The sequence below is a fragment of the Rhipicephalus sanguineus genome, chromosome 5, assembly GCF_013339695.2.
Source record: "Rhipicephalus sanguineus isolate Rsan-2018 chromosome 5, BIME_Rsan_1.4, whole genome shotgun sequence".
Classification (NCBI taxonomy): Eukaryota; Metazoa; Arthropoda; class Arachnida; order Ixodida; family Ixodidae; genus Rhipicephalus; species Rhipicephalus sanguineus.
In genome coordinates this window covers 85,463,230-85,482,341 of record NC_051180.1, presented here as the reverse complement: position 1 = coordinate 85,482,341, position 19,112 = coordinate 85,463,230, and the positions used below count along the sequence as shown (strand labels likewise).

Here is a 19,112-nt window from a genome sequence, read left to right as displayed (position 1 = left end):
CATTTTAACGCGTTGCTTTAAAAGTTCCCATTCTTCGCCGATATTACAGCCATCAAGCAAGTTAATATTGTTAATGCTGTCAATGACGTAGTTGTTAAAATCGTCATCACGAAGTAATCTCGTGTTTAACTTCCATAAGTCCCAATTAAATGTATTGTCCTTTTGCTTCAGTCCAACGTTACACTGGACGAGGCAATGGTCCGAGAAGGAAACAGGTACAACTGCGTAACTATTGCTTTTGGATACCGCGAACCCTTCCATGTATATCCTGTCCAGACGTGCATGGCTGGTTCCCTGAAAATGAGTAAAACGAACTTCACGTCCTGCCTCGAGGCACTCAGCTACGTCTTCCAAATTGGATTCATTAACTATATCCTTGAGGAGGTCAGCGCTTCTGTCGCGAACCGACCGGTAACTAATCCTATCATTCGCGCTCAATACACAGTTAAAATCACCCAATAGTACAAGCTGTTTTTGCACACATAGACGAGGCTTAATCATGGCAAAGAAACATTCGCGCTCAGCCTCCACGTTTGGCGCATAGACACAAATGACACGCCATTCGATGGCGCTTGCAGTAAAATCACAAAGAACTATTCTGCCCCAGTCACAGGAAAAGTAATTTTGGACAATCAACCCCGGAACCTCTTTAACAAAAAGCACACAGCCAGCGGATGCACCCTTTGCGTGGCTTACAACGGCATAATACTCCCGACGAAGGTTGCCATCCTAGACACACCTTGCAAGGAGTAGCTGCAAGTGAGTGCTGCCGGAAAGCGAGCAGAAGACCGGTTCTCCTGTAGCTCCCGTTTTTAGATGCGAAGTATCTTAAGGCGGAGCTCAATCCGGTGGTGGTGGTGGTGGTGGTGGTGGTGGTGTGCGTTGTGACCACCCTTACTGCGCATGCGCATACCCTCTCCACACACCTCCTCTCCCCTCTCCACACCTCCTCTCCACTTTCCCTCTCCCCTTCCCCTCTCCACTTTCCCTTTCCACTTTCCCTCTCCCCTTCTCCCCTCCCCCTTTCCACTCTTCCTCTGAAACACGGGCTAGACATGCCGAAATTCTCCCCTGCTCAACGCCGCGATGAGCTCGAGCGCATGCGCGTCCCCTCCCCTTCTCTCTCCTCTCCTACGCTGCCCCCCCTCTCGCCCGCCTGTAGGCCGCGTTCCCCGCTCGCCCTGTGAGAATTAACGGCCAGGCTAGATGGAAGATACGACGCGCGTAGCGTCCCTCTTCGCGTTCCACGACGCGAGGTCGGTAGCATGCCCAACGAACGCCAACGGAACGCGATCGTGCAAGTGCTCCGGCTTCGCATCGCCTCATGGTCCCCTTTAGCGGGAGATGGTGTAATTTTTCTCACATACGGCGTTCGTTCCCTCTCGGGTTGCCATTTATTAAAAACATAAAAACCTAAAATTAAAAAAAGAAGTTGTGGAGGTGCTAGGTATCGATACCAGTACCTCTCGCATGCTAAGCGAGCGCTCTACCATCTGAGCTACACCCCCGTCGATGGTGCACGTCCTGAACACACCTTGCAAGGAGTAATTACAAGCGAAAGCTGCCGGAAAGCGAGCACAAGACCGGTTTCCTGTAGCTCCTGCTTTTCTTCACATACGGCGTTCGTTCACTGTTTGCTGTCCTTGCATTGCTTCTTCGGTACACCAAGCTATTTAGCGCGAAGAGTCGTCCACCGGATATTTGCAAATGTGCACGATGTACTTTTCCACATACAATTCCATATAGAGGTGGACTTCTTGAAATGTTTCTGGCGCTTCCGGGTTTTTCATAGTAAGGAGTCGCTACAGTTACCACTTCTCTAATACTAAAATAGTGTCGCCGAAGGTGCGCATCGTAGACACACCTTCCAACGAGCAATTACAAGCAGATGCTGCTGGCAAGGGAGTGCCCAGTAGGAACAGGCAGAATAGCGGTTCTTCCGTAGCAGCTGCTTTTATAGTGCAGCAATCGAAAATTTGGCAAGTTATAGCAGGGAGCGAAATCATGACTTCGCGCTCAGCAGCAGTTCATGGACGATGAGGCTACCTGCTTGTACAAGAGTTACATTATATGGTTCTGTCTCTCTCTTTCTCTCTTTTGTGTGTGTGTGTGTGTTCTTTTCCATTTTTCGCTGGCTGAGGTGGTTCTTGAGGGAAAGGAAAACGGCGTTATTTTCTGCAACACCCGTAGGAGCAGGGGTCAGCTTCCATTTGGCTTACTCAATATCATATAACGTTGAGGGTCGAACTAAGAAACGCATTTTTCCACATTAATTAAGCATTGGTGTGTAAGTTCGGAAAGCTACACAGTTCGCAGTAAGAAGCCCCGAAGCGGAATATTCTTGCTTAACCTTGATCGCCGTGCATTTCTTTTTATGCTCCTTGCTTCAGGTGTAAAAGAACGTTTTCAAATTTCACCCCCCGTCAAGAAGCGGACGCTCGCCGCTGTCGTAAGCAGAGAAATACGATTGCGCCTTCGGTACAACACAACACCTTAGTTTCTTTGGCGGGTAAAAGAAGGCTTCTAAAGGCTCGTTCACACCGGCGACTAGCAACGGTCGCGCGACTAAGTTAGTCGCAAAGCGACTGGTCGCCAACGGTCGCAAATGGCCGTTTTCGTCGCAAAGCGACTGCTTTGGCTCAGTCGCTCGCTGCTCGATTTTTCAGTCGCGCGACTGCAGTCGCAAACCTCTGAACCAATCAGATGCGCAGGAACAGGACGTCAGCCTATTTTACGGGGCAACGGCAATGCAAGCTCTATACGAGCAGACGTGAATTCTATACGGCGTCGCATATAGGTCGCAAGCAGGTGTGAACATCGGTCGCTTCGTGTCGCTTTTTGACCGCCAGTCGCAAACGGTCGCGCGACCGTTGCTAGTTGCCGGTGTGAACGAGCCTTCACCCCTGTCTACCACACGCTAAGTGGGCGACACCGGGGGGTTTCGAACACTAAGACCTTATCGCGGACGTACCTCGCTGGCTACTCCGAGGGCGAGCCCTCCGCCGAAGGTGAGCAGCATGCCCCAGGCCATCTTGTGCTTAACTACGCTCCAAGAGAGGATGCGCTTTTGCACGTTGTCGTTTGACATGGGAACCGCGAACAGCACCGCCACAGCCATGAACGCCACCGACGTGTCATCCACCGCACTGCGTATTCCATACAAAACCTATACGCGTGCAGGGTTCCGTCATATTAGGAGCACCCTTGCGTGACGGCGTCCCCGTCCTCGCTCTCGGTTTTGCGTCGGTCACAAAATAAGGAAAAGCTCATTTGCACAATCTGCATAATGAATTTCCAGTAAAGTATAGATTTCAACGTGCATATTTTACTGCAATTGCAACTCTATAGGAATTACAGTGAAGCGTTTTCCTAAGGTGCTACGTAGCCCCGCCACGGTGGTCTAGTGGTTATGGCACTCGACTGCTGACCCGAAGGTTGCGGGATCGAATCCCGGCCGCGGCGACTGCATTTTCGATGGAGGCGAAAATGTCTGAGGCCCGTGTACTTAGATTTAGGTGCACGTTAAAGAACCCCAGGTGGTCGAAATTTCCGGAGCCCTCCACTGCGGCGTCTCTCATCATCATATCGGGGTTTTGGGACGTTAAACCCCAGATATTATTATTATTAAGGTGCTACGTAACGCAATTGTCCACGCATTCATTTTTCAGGAAGGGCGATAAACACGTGCGTTTCCCACTTGCGCGCTGTCATCCGTCCATTTTATCTTAATCGTGCATAACTGGCATAGAAATCACTAAGAGCCACGTGCAAGGCACGTAAAATATATTGGAATCACTTCCTGGTGTCGGTTACTGCATTTTATGGTGCCAGATGACGTAAGCATGAAATTTGACGCTAAGTCGAACAGGGAGTATTCAACGAAGGGTAATGAAGAACAGTTGAGTTATTGAACCTCATACCCAAGCCGTACCGCTACCCATTTTTCCAGAGGCTCTTCGTCGAAATTTCAACTGCTATAAATGAGATTTCATGCGCGGCTTGCGAAATAATAGAAGTCACAAAACCAAGCTTGCGCCCCACCCCACCCTAAGCCATTAGCTGTGGGGAAAGGGCTGGGGTGTCATAACCCCCTTCTCCCTGGTGCGCCCCAGCATTTGGTGCAACTCGGGTGTTGGGAAGGGGTCATGACCAGATACGACGTGAGATCTGTGAGGCCATGTATATAAACAGGGAGGCAGATAGGTGTGTGAGTGTGCCCTCAATTGCCCTAACGAAAAAGGAGATTGGCTTCTTGGAAGGGTGCATGCGCGACGCGTAGCTTGGCACGTGCAACTTGATGTGAAGGCGGAATGGTGACGTTTCCATCAGTTTAGATGTTGTTTTTTACACTTTATAAAAAAAAACTAGCGGTCGTCCTGTGTGCTGCTTTCTCTGTCCTTGTTTTGTTCCGCTATATTATGTATTTATGTCAAGACCAACTAGCCCAAATTTCAGCTTTAATCCTAATTTGCGCATGTTTACGCGTACAACACAAGAACGTTGTGTTATTATTATACTAGTTGCCGATGCACGACACAGCATGGGGTGAACAAAGAACCATGTGTGTCGGATGTTCAACCAACCAAAGACGCAATCTTCTCGTGGACAGCACACGGGCGATAACATTTTGAGAACGCCTTATATTAAAACGCTTGAGGAAAAGAGCGTAGCAACGTATACTTGAAAAGAAAATACGCGGCACAGAACAGACGCTGGCATGTTCTGCGCGAGTGCGCGTTTGTGCTGCGCTGTGTATTTTTTCATGAATTATGACTGACTCGAACCAATATTGTGCTAGTGTAGTAAGCATTCCAATGGACGACCAAACAACGCAGGCGCTTAGTATCAAGTGCTAGTTTTGATAAGACCTTCCCGTGAATAAACCAAGAGCTTATTAGGCATGTTTTCTTGTTCTTTTGTTTTTTATGAGTGTTTCATTGTTGAGCTGCTCAATTGTTCATTTGAGAAATGTTGCTCAGCTCGACAAGTACTTGATAACTATTTGGTATATCCGGTTCATCTTAGCGGAAACGGTGCTACTTGACAACGCATGTATAGTAGTAGAAGATAAGACGGGAAAGGTGGCGCTCACACCATCTTGCATTCTACTTTTACGTGTTGAAAAGTATAGTGGGATTTCTGCTAAGGTGAACCAACCATCTATAGAGCCCGTTTTCGCGCTCTGTGCCCCAAAACAATCGGCGTATATCGGTAAATGGGGGAAAACCACTGATTAGCTAAGTGTCCTATATAAGATTCACTATAATTACCTGCCTACTTCACATGAGCACACCATTCAGCCTGAAGGGCACGCGTTCATCCGCGAGAATGTCAGAGGCTAACAACCACTTCCTCATGCTGTAAGAACAGCCGGCGTTCTTGCGCCGAAATTATCCGCTGTTCCCATGAAGAAATTAAGTTCGTCGCTGTTTCATAAAAACGTTTTGTGCGACACTGCAGGAGCAAAGGTCTCTTATTAAAAGGGAAGAATAATTCGTCCGTGCACTTTGCGGCAGACTTGTTGAGAAATGACTCGAAACTAGAGTAAATCTCAAGCTTTCTAGCAAGGGGGTTGGGTAGTGGCTTATCAGTCGTTTCACCATTGTGTCCACCTGTCTTTAGCGCCGAAGTTTTTTAGTGCCTTCTGCACTTGTGACTCAATGGTGCCCTATAGGCACCGTACACTGACCAGAGGGAGCTGCGTTGCTCGCACTGGCCCGTCCCAAGTTCGCTGGCATTGGCCGTTAGGGGCACGCAGAAAACAGACGCGCGAACGCGTCCCCCGTGTATCCCGGCCGCAGTCCGCCCACTCATTCAGAGAGGGAGACGCGCACATCGCGTTCCATTTTGAGCAACCCCGTCTCATTATTGCGTTTTTTGTCCGCTAGGTTTTGCGTTCTGGCGCTGCAGTCGCACTGGAAAACTCGACTGTACGGTGCCTATAGACTATATTACGGACGGGTTTCGGTGCCGCCATGCTGGGCTGTTAACCTTGCCGTGTTTTATCTTGAACAACTAAGCGAACAGCGCTACGGTGGGCGTATACACATGAAAACTGTAGGGTTGGTGCATTCAGCGTTTCCTGGCTTTATCAGTTCGCGTCACGGGATACAAAAATAAGAAAACATTCGTTTAACAGCCCATGATGGCGGCGCCCATATGCCTTACGTAACACAGTCTATACTGATCTTAGGATATTAACGGCTGTAGTCATTCAAATTGTAAGTCGTTAGCGCTAAATTACTGATGTCCACCAGGCCGAGTGTCGCTAACAAGCAACAAATGTTTGCATAACCGATAGGCAACTCAAGCGACTAAACCAAGTAAACGTCCGTGAAATTTACTTCGCTATTTCTAATCTTGTTTTTTTAAGTACGCCGCGGTCATTTGGTTTTCTCGCGGTTGTACCGTTCTGTCCTTCTCGTCTCAGCCGTCTACGCTTGTTGCAATCTCGGACGGCTAAATTTAAAGGTTCAACTTCGAATTGGCCAAATAGAAGGCTCACCTCAGGTGCAACCATTTGGCCCAGCCCTTGAAAAAGACAGCCTTCCTGGTCGACCACAGGAAAAACACCACGGCCAGTACGACCACGACGACCTTCTCGGCGGTGCTGAAAGTGGAGGCAATATTCAAAGGAGCAGCGACATCAACTTCACACATGTTTTTTTTTTTTTTTTTTTGCGTCCACGTGGAGTTATCGCCCCCTATCCCCCTAGTAACGATGCACCACTGATAATGTCACGGGGGGATCAATAAATATCTGTAATATTGATTAGTACAACCAGTAACGAGCACGGTTCTATTCTGTACACAAAAATAAGCAATCCGTTGGCTAACAATAAACGATTTATTCAACGCAAATGGTTGGCTGTCTTAAAGGTGAAATACGTCCGCACTGCTCAGAATTCCATTCGCGTCTTCCGATTCTTCCATTACGCCGGGCTCGCCTTCTTTCACAACCCAACAACACACAAGCGCGCTGTCGACGCCCTGCGCGTCTCGTCCCCAGCTAGGCGTCCATGCTGGCGCGTCTCCACCATGTCATGTGGGGAGCATTCATGTGCGCGCCTCCGTGCCTCGGAGGCACGGAGGCGCGCACATGAAGGCTCCCTAATGTCATGAACAACGCATTCTCTGGGTGTACGGCCAACGTTCAATGCTTTGCGGAGACGCGTGGAGAGACGTGAATTGCTTGCGCAGTCCTACCCGGAAGCTTTTATAAACGACTGTTGGAGCTCTTAGCGACAAAGACATTATTAGGCAGTTTTAGAATAGCGTACGCAACGCTTGGCGTTGGCTTTTCGCGCAACTGCGCATGCGTCGTACGCTAACCGCTTGCGGGCTCCCGTTAAGTGACGGAAACAGCGGGCCGCGAACGCTAACGCTAACTTAGCGTACGCTATTCTAAAACTGCGTACTGCCTATTCCCTCTTGCGGTACTTGAAACGCCTGGTCACGCACAGTTGTTTCACGACATGCTAGATCGTCACTCCGAATTATCACACGCTGACGAGTACATGATAAACCTTTCGAAACGGCGCGGCGACGACGACGGATTTCAGACGAACCAACACAGACAATCCAACTGAAGCCGCTGCCAGGCGTCGCCGCCTGTCGGAATCACAATGACAACACTGAGATCGTCGACGTTATCTTTACTAGCGCATTATCGCTCAGCGACTAGGGCGTGGCCTGGCTGCCCGCTGAACACGTCATAATACTGTCGATGTCGCAGGGTCCTGAGTACTCCGTTGAGCCTTCGCACGCTGTTTGCTGTCAAAATAAAATAACTTCTACGTAACGCACACAATTCATACTTCGCTAAAAAAACTTACGCATGCCAAGCCATCGAATGAAGGCCACATCTCGAGCTTGAAGTTTTACGTCACTGCTCATTTAAGGCAAAGCCTTAGATGCCTCATCAAGGGCGAAAAAGCGACCGTCGGCGTCGGTGGAGTCAACACAATTGATGTAAAAAATCATCATGTAATGACGTCATTGTGACGTCACGTCACGTGACATTGTCGCTTCGCCAAAGGTGGGCCGATCCCGGAGGTATTGCAAAACCACGTGAGGTGCAGAAAGCTTCCAATTCCTCTGATCCCGGAGGCCGTGCAAAACTACTTTGTGTGCGGAAAGCTTTCGGGCGGGATCAATACAATCGACTGAGGGGAAAAAGAAGATGATTTTCGTCTTCGAGGCGTCGTAGCCAAATACATAAGGAACCGCGTGGATTCTACATAATAAGCACGTAATACAAAAGTGTACAACCGGTAGGAAGTTCACATAGAAGAAAAATTTTTATGAATAAAGAGATTTAGTTTAAGGGTGTCCAAATATCGCTATACGTCCGCCGTGGTGGCGTAGCGGTTACGGTGCTCGGCTGCTGACTCGAAGGTCGCGGGTTCGATCACGGCCGCGGCGGTCCGCATTTCGATGGAGGCGGAATGCTGGAGGCCCGTGTACTCTGCGATGTCAGTGCACGTTAAAGAACACCGGATGGTCGAAATTTCCGGAGCCCTCCACAACGGCGTCCATCATAATCATATCGTGGTTTTGGGACGTTAAACCCCTGATATTATTATTATTAAAAGATATCGCTATAGGCTTTACGTGAACATTTAGGTGTTTAGATTGTAATTTAGACGTGTTGCAGCTAGCACGTACGATACGTAGGAAATTACCGACATAACCTATCGACCTTTTCACACACAGCCCCCTGGGCGCCGCCATAATTCTCTCTCAGCTGCGCTATAAATAGTCGTGCTCCCAAAAAATGCATTGCCGAGGCAGTGACGTCTGCCTTCGTACTCCCGCGCACAGCCCAACATGGCGGCGTTTTTCATCCCGAGAAGAGGTCTACACTCTCCATCTGGAGTTTTTTTCAACCCTGGCATGCCGTGGGTGTTAAAATAAACCGCAAATATCACGTGCCTTGGGTGTTTCCCCAACCCCTTTCGAAACACAAGATCTTGTTGCACCCTCGCTTATATTTCTGTAGCATTTAGGCGCCCTCCGCCACATCCGTACGGTTCAGTATTCCAAAACGTTCGCTACAGAAAGATCGTAAGTGCCAGCTAGTATTAGCTGTTCCTGTGTCAATTTTCTTTTACAGCCTAAGCTGTTACGAGCTGACAACACCAGCCGGTTTTGGTGGCATAGTTGTCCGCCGCCGATGTACGTAGCTGCTATCGCGCACAGCGAGGAAAAAAACACAGGGTTTGAGCGGGAACCCCGGCACTCTAACGTGGCTGTCGAGTATTCCACCACGGAGCCACGCCGGTCCTTGAAACTTTTCGGAAAGTAACCTTATGCGGGCGTTATGTCGGGCGAGGAATCACGCGTTAACGTATGTCGTATTGCGTGGCCGAAGAGTGAAATCACGCCAGGCGTCACACAATGTGAACTGCGTAACGAGTGTGTGGCTTAAAGCTTCCAACCAATTACAAAGAGCTCAGCCGCAATTCTTCATCATTATGAGCCTCAGCGTCGACAAAGTGTGCAGCTACGTAGGTGCGCCTTTCATTGCCTTACAGGAGCGTAGTGGGTACCTCGCTACTACGGAAAGTGGTGAATAATGGCATAGCGGGTACTTCCCAACTTGGCAAAATGATGATGATTATGGCGTAGCAGGTACCTCGCAACTGTACTTGCAGTAGCCGCTCTAGGAGAGTTTACAGCGGGCTCTATGAAGGCCACTCCTCCAGCCAACGCCTCGTTGCTCCAGAATACGCTGTGACGCATTGGTGTAGCCAGGGGGTGGCACACCGGGCCCGTGCACCCCCTCCCCCGAAATTTTTGCTCCCAAGTGGTACAGAGCACGAAATGACACTCGACCACACTTATCTGCCTGGACCCCATGTGGGATCAAGGTGGTGCCTCCCCCCCCCCCCCCCGAAAAACATTTCTGCCTACGCTACTTCCATGACGTTGCTGCGTGCTTCGCGCAGGCCCGGTATTTTTTTATTATTCTCTTTAGCTTAATTTATTTATTTGTGCGTTCTTTATAGCGCTAGAGTTCCGTAAAGCGACAGCAGCGCATCGAATCAACATCCATATATATATATATATATATATATATATATATATATATATATATATATATATATATATATATATATATATATATATATATATATATATATATATATATATATATATACAGTGCAACACATTCACATATACAAGCTCTGGCTACTGGTACATTATCCTTCCAATTAATCGAATATGGATCTAATTCGGATTGTATTTCATCGTAAACATACCCAGAAATTTTGGACATTGCCCCTTCAGCTTTTTCTGGAGCTTCACTGCAGTACACCACCGTAACTGAATGGGTGGTGTTTTAAAAACACTATATCTAAATATATCAGCTGAATTTCAAGAAGTTTCAGGTAACATCGATTAGAGAGGCCTAACTTTGAATAATATGCGCAGAAACGAAACCTGGTCGTTATGCCGTTTTTGAGTTACAGCGCCACCTTGTGAGACCATGCGGTGAAGCCACATTCCAGGGAGTTCTGGTTCAACAGTTTCCAAGAGAGCGCAAACTGCATTGAAATGTGCGAAGGTGGAACTGTAAAACGATTGAAAACGGTTCGCGTTGGTATTGCAATGGCAAAACATGTGTTTGTCACTTTGTCTCGATGTGAACATAGAGACAAAGTGGATTAAGGAGGATTAAGGTGTGGGGCAGTGTGGAGAAGTTCATCAATGACAATTGGAGTGAATCGCCGTGGCTTAAGGCAGATTAAGGTGCAGAATGATGCGTAGAGTGGTAAAGAGAGGATGGATCAAGGTGGATTAAGGTATGGAGCAGTATGAGGTAGTACATCAAACTTAATTGAAGTGAACCACAGTGGCCTAAGGTGGATCAATGCACGGATTAATGCGTAAAGTTGTATAAAGCGAATGGATTAAGGTGAATTAAGGTGTGAAGCAGCATGACATACACCCCAAATGTTATTTGAAGTGTAACAGAGTGTCTTAAGGCGGATTAAAGTGTGAAGGGGTATAGAGATGATGGATTAAGGTGGATTGGGGGTGCGGATTAAGGTGTAGATTAATAGAAAAGCTGGATTAAGGCGGGCTAAGATTACTACAAAAAAGCTGGATTAATGTAAGAACGATATGGAGTACTATAGAAATGTTATTTAATGTGAGTCAGAGTAGATTAAGGTGGATTAAAGTGTGAAGGGGTAAAGAGATGATGGATTAAGGTGGATTGGGAACGGATTAAGGTGTAGATTAATACAGAAAAGGTCGATTAACGTGCGATACGATATGGAGTACAATATCAATGTTATTTGAAGTAAGTCAAAGTGGATTAACGTTTGAAGGGGTATAGCGACGATGGATTAAGGTGGATTGGCGTACGGATTAAGGTGTAGATTAATACAAAAAGGTGGATTAAGGCGGATTAAGGCGTGGAATATTACAAAAAGCTGGATTAAAGTGTGATACGATACGGAGTACTACATCAATGGTATTTGAAGTGAGTCAGAGCGGATTAAGGTGGATTAAAGTGTGAAGGTGTATGGAGATGATGGATTGAGGTGGATTGGGGGTGCGGATTAAGGTGTAGATTAATACAAAAGCTGGATTAAGGCGGATTAAGGTCTAGATTACTACAAAAAAGCTGGATTAATGTAAGAACGATATGGAGTACTATAGAAATGTTATTTAATGTGAGTCAGAGTATATTAAGGTGGATTAAAGTGTGAAGGGGTAAAGAGATGACGGACTAAGGTGGATTGGGGTACGGATTAAGGTGTAGATTAAACTAAAAAAGATGGATTAAGGTGCTACACGATATGGAGTACTATAGCAAAGTTATTTGAAGTGACTCAGAGTGGATTAAGGTGACTTAAAGTGTGAAGGGGTATAGAGATGATGGATTAAGGTGGATTTAAAACGGATTAAGGTGTACATTAATACAGAAAAGGTCGATTAACGTGCGATACGATATGGAGTACAATATGAACGTTATTTGAAGTAAGTCAAAGTGGAGTAAAGTGGAATAAAGTTTGAAGGGGTATAGCGACGATGGATTAAGGTGGATTGGTGTACTGATTAAGGTGTAGATTAATACAAAAAGGTGCATTAAGGCGTGGAATATTGCAAGAAAGCTGGATTAAAGTGCGATACGATACGGAGTACTACATCAATGGTATTTGAAGTGAGTCAGAGCGGATTAAGGTGGATTAAAGTGTGAAGGGGTATGGAGATGATGGATTAAGTTTGATTGGGGCACGGATTAACGTGTAGATTAATACAGAAAAGGTGGATTAAGGTGCGATACGATATGGAGTACTACATCAATGGTATTTGAAGTGAGTCAGAGCGGATTAAGGTGGATTAAAGTGTGAAGGGGTATAGAGATGACGGATTAAGGTTAATTGGGGTGCGGATTAAGATGTAGATTAATACAAAATAGTGTATTTAGGCGGATTAAGGTGTAGATTATTACAAAAAAGCTGGATTAAGGTTCGATATGATATGGACTACTATAGCAATGTTACTTAAAGTGAGTCACAGTGGATTAAGGTGGATTAAAGTGTGAGGAGCTATAGAGATGATGGATTAAGGTGGATTGGGGCACGGATTAAGGTGTAGGTTAATACAGAAAAGGTGGATTAAGGTGCGATACGATATGGAGTACTACATCAATGGTACTTGAAGTGAGTCAGAGCGGATTAAGGTGGATTAAAGTGTGAAGGGGTATAGAGATGATGGATTAAGTTTGATTGGGGTGCGGATTAAGATGGAGAACAATACAAAGTGGTGAATTTAAGCGGATTAAGGTGTAGATTGTTACAATAAATGCTGGATTAAGGTTCGATATGATATGGAGTACTATAGCAATGTTATTTAAAGTGAGTCAGAGTGAATTAAGGTTGATTAAAGTATGAAGGGTGTAGTACAGGGTGTTTCAGGTATGATCGAAAACGAGGTCCCGGTCACCATTCCTGATTTTGATAAAACTTGCTGTAGGTCTAGGCATCACACCCAGAACAATGCTTTCGAAGTTATTTTTGCGAAAACAAAATTTGTTCGCCTGAAAAAAATTTATAAATTTTGGCCACAAAGAACACTTTTCCGCCATTTCCGCTATTTCTGAATTTTGACCGCACCTAGCGAAAAAACGCTGAATTTCTTGGTCGCAATATTTATTCCCCTCAAAGAACAAGTGAAATACAATCTTATTAGTCTATTGTTTTCTATGCTTGTCGAAGCACTTTTGAAGAAAAAAATCACGAACTTGGCAAATCGCACAAAATACCTGTGTTTGAGGAATATATTGCTGCAAACAAGTTAAAGTGAGGATAATAAAAATGGGTACATATGAACTTTTATACTTTTGCTCTGTTTTATATTAATTTTCGTGGTTTTGTCGTGCTCGATTTTACTCGATAACTGGGCTGAAGCGTAAGTGATCGACCGAAAACGCTAAACTATTAAAATAGTTTTCTCAAAGAGGACATTTTTAATTTTTGAAAAATCTGTCTGATTGAGGTCAAAGATGTCATCTATAATTCTGTGTAAAAAACGTTGCATTATTTTGGTTGCTAACAAGCTATAATGCGTCAATATGAACAAGTCAGCCAAACGGCCGCGTCGTTCGTTATGTGCTGAAACTCGGATATAAGTTGTTCAAAATACTTGTACGTGACAATCACAAATCAGTAGCTCCACACCAACAAATGCATAGCCAGGTGTCATGGTTCAATAAGCTTTGTCTTGCAATCAGCCGCTTGACAAACCCACAGCAGCAGCCGCTCGATGCTGCGGGCGCTCACATTACATGAGTGCCGCTTCGACTGCGGATGAGCTTCGCTTGGGGGCTAAACCACGCTCAGATGGCGAACGAGAGAAGGAATGCAGCATCACTGTGAAAGGTAAAGGCTCTTAAGTACCAACAAAAGCCATGTTATACAATGAAAGCTCTGCCGGCAATGTCACAGTGCGCGCCTTCAATACAGCACGCATGTATTTTTTCTCCCTCCTGTTATGCCCGCAGCCACAAAATATCGTGATAAACTCTGGGCTTGCGTTGAATATTATATCTGTGGACATACAACAATACAATATTGTAAAAGCGGCGCTTTAATGAAGCAAAGGACTTGCACTCACTTATTTTCATAGCCGGCTGACACAAGTGTCCTGGCACGAGATAAAGAACAACAGCAATTTGAGTTGTTCGACCATCGGAAGCACGTATGAGACATTTCTTTAGATTTCAATGGCTTCCTTTTGTGTCATATATTGCTGATAGAGTGAACCTAATTATCTTTAGGCCATCAGAAGAGAGAAAGCAACACATGAGCGCTCTACTGGAAGCGATCACTGCAAAATTGCCGGCAGAGCTTTCATTGTATCATATGGCTTTTTTTGGTACTTAAGAGCCTTTAACTTTCACAGTGATGCTGCATTCCTTCTCCCGTTCGCCCTCTGAGCGTAGTTTGGCGCTCAAGCGGAGCTCATCGGCAGTTGAAGCGGCACTCATGTAATGTGAGCGCCCGCAGCATCGAGCGGCTGCTGCTGCGGGTTTGTCAAGCGGCTGATCACAAGACAAAGCTTACTGAACCATGACACCTGGCTGCGCATTTGTTGGTGTGGTGCTGCTGATTTGAGATTATATCACGTACAAGTATTTTGAGCTATCCGAGTTTCAGCACATAACGAACGACGCGGCCGCTAGGCTGACTTGTTCACATTTGACGCATTATAACTTGTTAGCAACCAAAATATTGCAACGTTTTTTATGCAGAATGATAGATGACGTCCTTGACTTCAATCAGAGGGATTTAAAAAACATTAAAAATGGCCTTCTTGAGGAAGCTATTTTGAAAGTTCGGCGTTTTTGGTAAGTCACGTTTCAGCCCAGTTATCGAGTAAAATGGAGCGCGATAAAACCACGAAAATTATTTTTAAAAGAGAGCGAAAGTAGTAAAGTTAATATGTACCGATTTTTATTATTCTCACTTTAACTTGTTTGCAGCAACACATTCCTCAAACACAGGTATTTTGTGCGATTTGCCAAGTTTGTAATTTTTTTCTTCAAAAGTACTTCGACAAGCAAAGAAAACAATAGACTCATAAGATTGTATTTCACTTGTTCTTTAAGGGGAATAAATATTGCGACCTAGAAGTGTACCGTTCTTTCGCAAGCTGCGCTCAAAATTCAGAAATAGCTAAATTGCCGCAAAAGTGTTTTTTTTTCGGCCAAAATTTGTATCTTCTTTTTTCAGGCGAACAATTTTTTTTCGCAAGACTAACTTCAAAACCATTGTTCTGGGTGTAATGCCTAGACCTACAGCAAGCTTTATCAAAATCGGGAATGGTGACCGGGACCTCATATTCGATCTTATCTGGACACACCCTGTACCCCTTCACACTTTAATCCACCTTAATCTACTCTGACTCACATAAAATAACATTGCTATAGTACTCCGTATCATATCGCACCTTAATGCAGCGTTTTTGTAATAATCTACACCTTAATCCGCCTAAATACACCATTTTGTATTAATCTACATCTTAATCCGCACCCCAATCAACCTTAATCCATCATCTCTATACTCCTTCACACTTTAATCCACCTTAATCCGCTCTGACTCACTTCAAATACCATTGATGTAGTACTCCACATCGTATCGCACTTTAGTCCACATTTTCTGTATTAATCTACACCTTAATCCGTGCCCCAATCCACCTTAATCCAGCATCTCTATAGCTCTTCACACTTTAATCAACCTTAATCCACTCTGACTCCCTTTAAATAACATTGCTATAGTACTCCATATCATATCGAACCTTAATCCAGCATTTATTGTAACAATCTACACCTTAATCCGCTTAAATCCACCTTTTTGTATTATTCTCCATCTTAATCCGCACCCCAATCAAACTTAATCCATCATCTCTATACCCCTTACCACTTTAATTCACCTTAATCCGCTCTGACTCACTTCAAATACCACTGATGTAGTACTCCATATCGTATCGCACCTTAATCCACCTTTTCTGTATTAATCTACACCTTAATCCGTGCCCCAATCCACCTTAATCCATCATCTCTATAGCTACTCACACTTTAATTCACCTTAATCCCCTGTGACTCACTTTAAGTAACATTCCTATAGTAGTCCATATCATATCGAACCTTAATCCAGCTTTTTTGTAATAATCTACACCTTAATCCGCCTAAATACACCATTTTGTATTAATCTACATCTTATTCCGCACCCCAATCAACCTTAATCCATCATCTCTATACCGCTTCACACTTTAATCCACCTTAATCCGCTCTGACTCACTTCAAATACCATTGATGTAGTACTCCATATCGTATCGCACCTTAATCCACCTTTTCTGTATTAATCTACACGTTAATCCGTGCCCCAATCAAACTTAATCGATCATCTCTATACACCTTCACACTTTAATCCACCTTAATCCGCTCTGACTCACTTCAAATACCATTGATGTAGTACTCCGTATCGTATTGCACTTTAATCCAGCTTTTTTGTAATATTCCACGCCTTAATCCGCCTTAATCCACCTTTTTGTATTAATCTACACCTTAATCCGTACACCAATCCACCTTAATCCATCGTCTCTATACCCCTTCAAGCTTTAATCCACTTTAATCCACTTTGACTTACTTCAAATAACATTGATATTGTACTCCATATCGTATCGCACGTTAATCGACCTTTTCTGTATTAATCTACACCTTAATCCGTTCCCAATCCACCTTAATCCATCATCTCTTTACCCCTTCACACTTTAATCCACCTTAATCTACTCTGACTCACATTAAATAACATTTCTATAGTACTCCATATCGTTCTTACATTAATCCAGCTTTTTTGTAGTAATCTTAACCCGCCTTAATCCAGCTTTTCTATTAATCTACACCTTAATCCGCACTCCCAATCCACCTTAATCCATCATCTCTATACCCCTTCACACTTTAATTCGCCTTAAGACACTCTGTTACACTTCAAATAACATTTGGGGTGTATGTCATGCTGCTCCACACCTTAATTCACCTTAATCCATTCGCTTTATACAACTTTACGCATTAATCCGTGCATTGATCCACCTTAGGCAACTGTGGTTCGCTTCAATTAAGTTTGATGTACTACCTCATACTGCTCCATACCTTAATCCACCTTGATCCATCCTCTCTATACCACTCTACGCATCATTCTGCACCTTAATCTGCCTTAAGCCACGGCGATTCACTCCATTGTCATTGATGAACTTCTCCACACTGCCCCACACCTTAATCCTCCTTAATCCACTTTGTCTCTATGTTCACATCAAGACAAAGTGACAAACACATGTTTTGCCATTGCAATACCAACGCGAACCGTTTTCAATCGTTTTACAGTTCCACCTTCGCACATTTCAATGCAGTTTGCGCTCTCTTGGAAACTGTTGAACCAGAACCCCCTGGAATGTGGCTTCACCGCATGGTCTCACAAGATGGCGCTGTAACTCAAAAACGGCATAACGACCAAGTTTAGTTTCTGCGCATGTTATTCAAAGTTAGCCCTCTCTAATCGATGTTACTTGAAACTTCTTGAAATTGGGCTGATATGTCTAGATATAGTGTTTTTGAAACACCACCCATTCAGTTACGGTGGAGTACTGCAGTGAAGCTCCAGAAAAAGCTGCAGGGGCAATGTCCAAAATTTCTGGACATGTAGCTCCCGCGCTTCGATCACCCGAAGGTCGCGGGATCTAATCCCTGCCGCGGCGGCCGCATTTCCGTGGAGGCAAAAATGCTCGAAGCCCGTGTACTTGAATTTAGGTGTCCGCCACGGTCGTCTAGTGATTACGGTGCTCGACTGCTAACCCGAAGGTCGTGGGATCGAATCCCGGCCGCGGCAGCAGCATTTTCGATGGAGGCGGAAATGCTTGAGGCCCGTGTACTTAGCTTTAGGTGCACGTTAAAGAACCCCAGGTGGTCGAAATTTCCGGAGCCTCCCACTACGGCGTCCCTCATAATCACATCGTGGTTTTGGGACGTAAAACCGGAACAGTTATCGCGTTATATTATCCGCACTTCAGTGCAGTAATCCAATCACGCGAACTTCAAGTTCTTCGCATGATTGTGATACAAACGATGGTATCTCCCGCCACGCGCGGACTGAAACCTTCGTCGAGACGAAAAAGAAAGGGAGAAAAAAAGGAATCTAGATTATTCGGACTGCCCGTTGGCTTTCTCTCAATCAAGGCCCGGCGTTCGTACCATGTTGTAACTTCCCAGCTGTCAGGAGCGTGGAGAGGGAACTGGAAGGCCGTTACTCTTTCGCCTCGTGTTTCTATCAGCATGTGCGCTATCACCGAACGCACGAAAGCGAAAGCTATCGGACGTTTCCTCTTACGCTGCATCACGCTATCGGGCTGTCGCAAACGTAAGCGTCAGCAAAAAAAAAAAAAGCACGCGCGCGCAAGCTGTAATAGGAGAGGCTACACCGCTCGAACGGCGTGTGTGACTCGTTGAAGCGTGGGAAACGGCTTGACGTGCGGTAAACGAAAGGAGCCGGGCCCTATCGCCAACAGCTCTATTCAGTGCCAGCGTATCCAGTCTCGACATACCCAAGCGAAACCGATTCAAACTCCTCCCTGCCAGTTCGAAACCTTCCACTCCGATGCTTGGGAAAGGTTCACGTGAAACCGTCGGCACGTGTCCTATGACGTCACCCACCGCCCAATTCGGGTATTCAAGGCGGTTCTTCACTTCCTTGGGGACACTGGGCTGGACAACCTATAGTGCAGAAGACGCCCGCCGCGTCCTCGGTCATGGACGTCATTTCTCCTCTCCTTCTCCGCTCCTCTTCAGACCTTTATTACCTTCTCCCCATTCCCCTGCAGGCACTGAGCCGTGCTCCCAACCAGGGCTGCAGAAGTAGCGTGTTTTCCTCTACTCCGACTCCTCACGTGACGTCATTAAAAAGTCTTGTGGCACACGGCCGAGTGAAACCGGTTCAAACTCGCCCCTACCAGTCTTCAAAATTCACCGCTCCGATGCTTGGGAAAAGTTCACGTGAAATCGTCAGCACGTGTAACGTGACGTCACCAAAACGTCACTTGAC

The 19,112-nt window shown here is 45.5% G+C and overlaps 2 protein-coding genes across 3 annotated transcripts in view; both read right to left on the bottom strand.

The window, feature by feature from the left end:
• Positions 1 to 6,606, bottom strand: part of LOC119392892 (uncharacterized) — a 58,745-nt gene extending 52,139 nt beyond the window's left edge. The window contains exon 1 of one of the 2 annotated variants that reach the window (XM_049415569.1): positions 6,506 to 6,606. In XM_049415569.1, the coding sequence (XP_049271526.1) occupies positions 6,506 to 6,520 (15 nt within the window). In that variant the 5' untranslated portion in view covers positions 6,521 to 6,606. Of the gene's footprint in view, positions 1 to 2,971; positions 3,067 to 6,505 lie in introns of those variants that run through there. The other variant, XM_049415568.1, reaches the window with a different exon arrangement.
• The window catches only part of LOC119393937 (uncharacterized), a 635,915-nt gene that overhangs the window by 334,895 nt on the left and 281,908 nt on the right, over positions 1 to 19,112 (bottom strand). The window lies entirely within an intron of this gene.